This window comes from Calidris pugnax, unplaced genomic scaffold, assembly GCF_001431845.1.
Source record: "Calidris pugnax isolate Ruff unplaced genomic scaffold, ASM143184v1 scaffold18, whole genome shotgun sequence".
NCBI lineage: Eukaryota > Metazoa > Chordata > Aves > Charadriiformes > Scolopacidae > Calidris > Calidris pugnax.
Genome location: NW_015090812.1, coordinates 1,769,538 through 1,777,327, shown reverse-complemented (window position 1 = coordinate 1,777,327; position 7,790 = coordinate 1,769,538). Strand labels below are relative to the sequence as shown.

At 38.5% G+C, this 7,790-nt stretch overlaps 1 protein-coding gene across 1 annotated transcript in view; it reads left to right on the top strand.

Annotated features, from left to right (window-relative positions):
- Positions 1-7,790, top strand: part of HOOK1 (hook microtubule-tethering protein 1) — a 29,567-nt gene that overhangs the window by 328 nt on the left and 21,449 nt on the right. The window contains exon 2 of the mRNA XM_014939459.1: positions 6,131-6,216. Within this exon, the coding sequence (XP_014794945.1) occupies positions 6,131-6,216 (86 nt within the window). The remainder of the gene's footprint in view (positions 1-6,130; positions 6,217-7,790) is intronic.

Below are 7,790 nucleotides of genomic sequence, written 5' to 3'. Positions count from 1 at the left end.
CCCGCTGGTCCGGGTCCTGTCAGAGCGGCCCGGGCGGCGGGTGAGGAGGAAGGTGGAGACACGGGCATGGCGGGAGCCGTGGGGCCCGCCTGGGGAACAGGTGTCTGTAGGCGTTCCCGCAAACACCCTTGGAAGGTGGACGCGGGCTGTTGGATGTCCTGTAGGCCCGAGTAGTGGTTCCATGGGGAGACTGCTCAGTAATTTAGCCACAGTAATAAATATATGCAATTAATTTGAATCGGGTTGAGAGGAGCAGAAACCTCAGAACGTTGCATACCAGCTTTCAGTTGGTTAAAGCGTTAATTAGTCGGTCGCAACACACCTAAATGTGTGGTGTTACGTGCTTCTTGCACATGTGTTTGTTCAGCTTATTAATTAAGCTTGCTTTCTTTTTATCCCTTGTTCCTTCCAAGTTTCTTCTGTTTCCTTGTCTGTGATTCTGGTCTGGCAGATGCAGTATTTTTGGTGAGAGTGAGCTCAGCTAAATACAACTTTTGAATGCAATCTTGGCAGAGAAGGCCGCAATTACCTGGCCTGAATGGTGTCTCTGGAAAGAGCAGGTGTTCTGCCGATGTGGAGTGTAAATCAGGGAAAGATGGGAATGTTTTAAAAGCATTGTGGAGATCCAGGGATGAAACTGGCAAAAGTGATAGCATCAGCTACCCAAATAGGCCTTCCTTTTGCTTTCCACATGACAGTACAGAAGTTTTAATGAGTTGAAGTGGTTAATAAATCACTGAAAACCAATTTCCTCCTTTCTTTTCCTTCCTCCATTTTTCTTTCAGTGACCTTGTTTACTTCCAGTGTGTTGTTGGTGTTTATAAGATATAGCAACTTCATGCGTCTTATGCCTATCTCTGCAGTTATGGATATCTTCTGTCATTTAATCAATGCATCCTTTTCTTTATCTTTTTTTTTGGCTCTTTAACTTTTTTCCTCTCGGTAGCAATAGGAATAACTCCCATCGTGATTCAGTTGCAAAATAAATCAAGGCATTCGTGAACTCTGTCTCAAAATCCTTTCAGCAGTGCTGAACTCTTCTATAATTTTTACAATTCCTGCTTAAAATAATTTAAGCCCAACTCTCATTTTTAGTATCATCACAATGTATAGCTGTAATTATATCATGAGTCTTAAAGGGAATGCTAATGGAACTTTAACTAGCCTTAAACTGAGAGAGCTTTGTGTAGTGTTGTTGATGTAAATGAACATCCAACTCAGGTTGTGTGTTCAGGTTTTGTATACAACACTCAGCAGATGCATGTTTTCAGATTCAACACCCTGTTTCTCAGACCTTGTTTGCAACTTAGTAGAAACCATTTCTTAACTCTAATATATGTTTCAAACATCCTTTCAACTTGAACTTCAGACTTAATAGTTGAAAAAAATTTATCTTCTGACGATGAACATATTTGGGTGGGGGGAATGAAGTACTCTATATCTGAAGATAAGAGTGTTCTGTAACTCTGTGGTTCTAAAGGATTCTTAATTTATTTACTCATTAATATATCAAAGAGATGCTCATGATTTTCTGTGTTCTGCTGCCAGATCTTGTTTGTGGGGGTTTTGGGGAGGTTTTTTTTTTGTTTTTTTTTTGTTTTTTTTTTTTCAAATTCTGTATTAGAAAACACGCATTGTCCAGAGAATACAGATAAAATAAAAATTAATAAAGTTATCTCTTGCTTCTGCAACCTGGTTGTCATTGCATTTAAAATTTGAGGGTGTTATGGGAAAAACCATAATGGAGATAAAATTATAGAGGAAATGTATATGAGTTTCCAAGGAAAATTGACTTAAGTAGTATCTGTTAAAGATTGAGCTCACAGGTTTGTTGTAGAAACAATTTTCTAAGTCAGAATGACAAACTTTGCTTAGTTTATGTGAAGTGAACTTAAATATTTTCCATCTCTGGGTGGGAGTGGAGTGATGATAGTAGCAGCAGCAGCAGTAGGCCTAGTAATGCAGGAGTTATCTTCTTTGTTTAGGTGCCATTATAATAGGTGTTTACTGTAGTAGAGCAAAAGTTTCTTAAATGTCTTTCAGTACTGTAGTGCTCTGAGGCTGCTTCTGTCGTTGCTCAAACTGGAGACTAGATTTGTGGCAACTTATTAAACAGAAAGCTTTTTCCACAGCAGATGTAGCCCTGTTTGGCACTGGCAGCATTGATGGTGTTAACTCTGTCAATGGCTGAGTTATTCCATAAATATCCTGGGATTAAAAATGGGAATGTTTATTATTACTTTATAATGCCTTTGGCTAACTCTATAAGACTTCTGTCCCTAGTGTGTGTAATCTGGGTATAAAAGGTAGAACCTCAACTTGACATTGTCTGGATAAAATGGAGGCCATACCTTCCCAGGAGTTGGATAGGTTGATTTCTACAGGGTAATGTAAACAGTTTTGCTTAATGTACAGCTGTTTGGTGGTAGAGCTTTCAGGAGATCCAGAGAGAAGGCATTATTATATGATATAGAATTACATTTTCAAATGTATGTTGTGAGCATAGTAACTGCATGTCTGAAAGAAAAATATTTGCCCGTCTTGTAGCAGGAAGTGGCAGGGTGCATTTAAACTAGATTCGTGAAATGCTCTTCAGCGTGAGTAGCAGCATGACCTTGAAGCTATATTTAGTAAAACTAATCAAATTTGAAAAAAGATTAGAAGTACTATGTAGTCCTGAAGTCTACGACTGCTTCTCCCAGCCTCCTCCCCATGATCGTTAGCTTTATGGGTTTTGTAAGTACAGTAAAAATCTGTTGTGAGGAAATGATCGGGCTGGCATGGGCTGGTTTGGACAACCCATAATTAATACTACTCTCATATTATTTCTAGGCGCTTATGTAGCTCTTAAATATATGGAGAAACTAAGACTCTCAGTCCTGGTTTTTTGCTTAATTTTAATTAGCTGTTTCTATTCTGGGAGATACTGGCGTACGTCAGGCAGTGTTGCATGTTACAAGGTTTTCTACAGCGTTGTTCACCTGCTGGGTGAAATGGTACTACCTGTATTTAGTAATTTCTTTGGTTTACAAGGGGCTGTATCCAAACAGCAGCATCATGAATATGTGCTGTAAAACTCTGAATTCTGGCATGCTCAGTCTTGACTCGTGAGCCTGCATGCCTGTTCTTGCCTTGGCATTAAGGCTGCTCTGGTATTAGCGCCCAGCGCTGTCAATCACTGCTGCTTCAGTGTGTGGTGTTCTGCTTAATCTTTTATGTAACCCACCAGGGATTAGTGACTTCTCACTTGCTGGAACATAGGATTTAAAAAAATACCTTGTTAATTGAAAAATAAACTTAATCTTTTATGTAACCCACCAGGGATTACTGACTTCTCACTTGCTGGAACACAGGATTTAAAGAAATACCTTGTTAATTGAAAAACAGAAAAACAAATTTTTAAAAAACCCTCGCTCTGTGTATTTTTCTCTTCTTGGGTTGATTAGACACTTTCTGAAGCAAGCAAACAAATATTCAGTGTGTATGGTGACTCTTTATAAACATAGAAGGGATGACAACTGCCTCAGGTTCTCATGGCTGGGAACTGTGAGTTTCTGTGTGTTTTTCAACCACTCTGGTCCGAGTAGCTCCTTTTAAAAAACCCTCGCTCTGTGTATTTTTCTTTGTTGATTAGACTTTTAAAAAACCCTCGCTCTGTGTATTTTTCTCTTCTTGGGTTGATTAGACACTTTCTGAAGCAAGCAAACAAATATTCAGTGTGTATGGTGACTCTTTATAAACATAGAAGGGATGACAACTGCCTCAGGTTCTCATGGCTGGGAACTGAGTTTCTGTGTGTTTTTCAACCACTCTGGTCTGTATAGCTCCATTTCCCATGCACATTTGACAGGGTCACTACCAGTGACCTCTGAAGAAGCTTGGAGGTTTGGGAAAGCCCTCTCACAGATGGACAGGTAATTTAGGACATTATAATGTAGTAAATTTAGGAAGGAAATTTTTTGCAGTAAGGATCTGTTCTTGCTACCATTGTATTCCACATATCCACATCTTTTAACAGTATTAACAGTAGACTTTCCCCTTTCTATTTTACTCATTGTCATAAAGAAGGCTGAACTTCACAGAATTGCTGATGAGCTTTTATTTTCCGGAATAACCTTGTGATGAACTGACACACGTGGGGAAGTGGCGTTCTGACCTAGAATAGTTAGCTCTGAGCTGATTGCTTTTGGGGGAATAAAATATTGCAATTATAATAGATAATTCTGTCAAAATTATAATTAAAATAGTTTAAAAAACCCACATAATAGCCGCAGTGGAAAAACATTTTTAACACTGAGGTAATCCTATCCTACGCTTCTTAAATGCAGGAAAACCAGAAAACTTGGAGGAAAAATTACAGTCTTTATGGGAAGTATGGACGAGCTTCCCTATGAGAATTGGCTGAATAAATGGTGATGATTGGTCCTGGGAAAGACCCAATGGGAAGAGATGGGTCTGGTAAAGGTCAATACAGACTTGAGCTCATGGAGAAGACAACTGGGGAAGGGTATTCACCATCTGCACAAGAAGCAGGGGAGGGGAGGTGAAGTGAAGTTGGCAGGTGACAAACTCTGCCAAGGGAATATCCTGCAGAATATGAGTTTGTGGCTGCAAAAAGTGTCTCAGCCAAGCTTATGGAAGAAAACTTCACTAAGGACTGTTAGAGACAGATGTATTTATTGTCTCTGCTCCATTGGGTTCTCCGAGACACAAGTTCCTGGAGCCTGATAGAGGATCTTGTAGAGTTTGCAGTCACTTCTAGAGTCTGTGGAGTGATCTGAGAGTCTGCCTCTGTGTTTCAAGGCTTTATACATGAGGCAGTCAGAATTACAGGCAGAAATTAGCAGAGCAGCAGCAGATCTGCCTATGGATATGTAATAAACTAGGATTATACATCAGGTTGATGATGGGGTGCTTGGTTATTGTGCATAGAGCTGTCTGCTGGGTGTTTATTGCAGTGCCCTCTAAGGATGCAGACATGTCGAAGGTATTCATGACCTTTGAGTTGCTTTTGAACAAGCTAACTGCAAAATGCTTCAGCTATTAAATTTTAGTCTGCAGAATGGGAGTTGCATCTTGTTTGTGTAGCCCAAATACAAAGGGACTTTGATTGGACTTGTGCCTGGTAGCACCAGCTAGGATACAAAGATTGCATTTACCAAGTTCTATAGAATAGATCAGGCAACTTACTATAAAATTCTACCATCTATAATCTGGTTTTGTAATAGAGAAGAGTGAAAACTGGGACTTGGTTGCGTAATCTTTAGAAAGAAATATATAGATGGGGTAAAACTGTGTTTAAACACTAGGTAGTGTAATGCTTAGAAAATAACAGGGAAGTATGTATATATATATTAAATAGAAATACCAGGAATAATTATGAATAAAATACAACATCCAGGAAAAGAAGTATAACTTCAGGTGTGGTAAAGTTTCTTGGGTTTTAGCAGTGTGCATATTTAAATGGAAATATCTTTAGTGTAATTTGTGAATTCCTGAATTGCAAGGAAATATTTTGCCAGCTCACAGGACTTGAAATGTTTCTGTCTTTTTCAGCTATTTTCATAACCTTAAAATGTGCAGACTTTAGCTCTCGGGCAACAGTTTGTTTTTTCCACTGTTTTTGCATGATTTTTTCCTTTCCATTCTTAACCCCCACATAATTTCAGGGTCTTTATTGGTGTCATGACTGCTATTACTAAATCCAGTAAAAGACTAGATTTTAATTTTTCTTTTCCCATCAACTTTCACCTCTTCTTCTGATACCATTTTTTGTTTAGGTAGTTGTGTGTCTGGAACAAAGCACTCCAACATAATCTGAGGGATGGATAAATATGACTTTAGTTTCCCAAGTTAGTATTGCATAACCTGATTTACTGTAGAAGGGCTAGCATGAAAAAGCAAAGCATGGTAATACTAACTTCCTAAGCTACTAGTTGTAATCAACAGTCACAAGTATTGAGATAATTGGGTTGACTTAAAAAATAAACAGTTCAAAAAGTACTTCAGCCACTGCCTCAAGTAGAAGGACATCTTGCTAAATGTTTGTGCCTCAAAGAGGAAAAGGAAAATGGTAAGGGATTTGCTGTACCTGTCTACTGAGCGTGAAATGGTGTTTTCTCCTTTTTAGTTGCAGACCTTCCATACTGCTGCACCTTGCAGAGATGTTCAGGACTTGACTAGTGGTGTTGCCATGGCGCAGGTGCTTCACCAAATGTAAGTTGATATTTAAGTTTGAAAAAGATGTATTTAATTTCTTGAGATTTTTTGTGTTTGACGTGCGAAGTTGCTTTCTCCTGCCCAAAGGTTTTTTTGTAAGCTAGAGAGAAATCTAGAGTAGATGCTTTATAGCAGAAGATAAAATATACTTTTATATTGTTTTGGGGATGATATAATAGTTGAATAATAATGTGATAGAATGGAGAAGGCGATGAGACACTCTAATACTGCAGTATTAAACTCATACTTAAGGATAATTTGGGCAGGAAGGATATGATCTTATTCCCTATTTCCATGGTTATCTGCTCAGGCAGTGTGCTTCTCTTTGGAATGAGAAACTAAAAGTTCAAAAGGCATGTGTTTGTGCTCTCTTCCTCTTGGGATTACTCGCTTGGTTTAGGTTTAAGTTCTGGAATTTAAATGGTAACTTGTTAGTTGTGTGGAAAAAAAGAATTGTGCAACTTCAATAGCAATTTTGTTATTTAAAATAATAGTGGACTAATCAAAAGCAAAATAATTCATATTTTATTGGTGTGATGACAAATGGTACTGGATTGAGTGACCCACTAATTTTGAAATTTGCAGTTATTTCAGAGGGCTGTAACATGAGTCTTTTAGTGAAAGAGTCTCCTGGTACAAGTCAACATTGCAATTTTATTGTTGTTGTTGGCTCAAATAATAAAAGAGAAGTCTGCATTACCATCTCCTGCTAAAACTGTATTTTTGATTACAAAGAAATTACTTAAAACTAACACCACCACTATGCACTAATAAAACAAAAACCTGAAAAACCCACACCCAGACACCCCCCTGTCTGCTTGAAAAGATTTTAAGCGTGCTGTGTAAAGACAGAGCTCACCCTTTTCTTGGGGCTTGGCAAAAATTGATTTATAATTGCTTAGTGAAGATTCCCTGAGGGTCACTTCCCATGTGGTTGTGGTACTCAGCTGCCACAGGCTTTGGGCAGACCTCTTTACGACCAAATTGTTTGATATGCAACTAGGGATAATAATTGTCTTTTATTAGGTGCTTGGAGACCAATGAATAAACAGTATGGTGTAAAAGTTAAGATATTGTTAGATATGCCATGATTGTACAGCTCAGCAGCTTGATGTGTGTAAAACCCTTCCTCAGCAACTCATCCTTCTTTATGCTGGCGAAGTGAATATACTTCTGCCCAGGGGAACTAAAGGCATACAAAAAATACAAAATGCCAGTAGTTTAAAATGTTGTGATTTTTTTTTTTCCTTGATAAATGCCTTTGACGAGTTGTAGTGAATGTTGGAAAATCGAAATGTAGGAGAGTAGGTGTCAAACCTAATGTCAGCATAGTCAAAAGAGGATGTTTCTTTACAGCATTATGATCACTTTGTTAGGCATAAAAATTGAGCATGGCTAAGACCTGGCGGTACATAGCTCAAGCACGAACAGAAATTGTTCCTGCCTTGGAGGGCAGTGTCTTAATTCAGCCAGCAGGATGGGATTTCCTGTGATATAGGTATAACTTTCAGTCCCCAGGAATTCACGCCTTATTAGATGCTGTAGTCAAACATCTGATGATTTAACGCTGG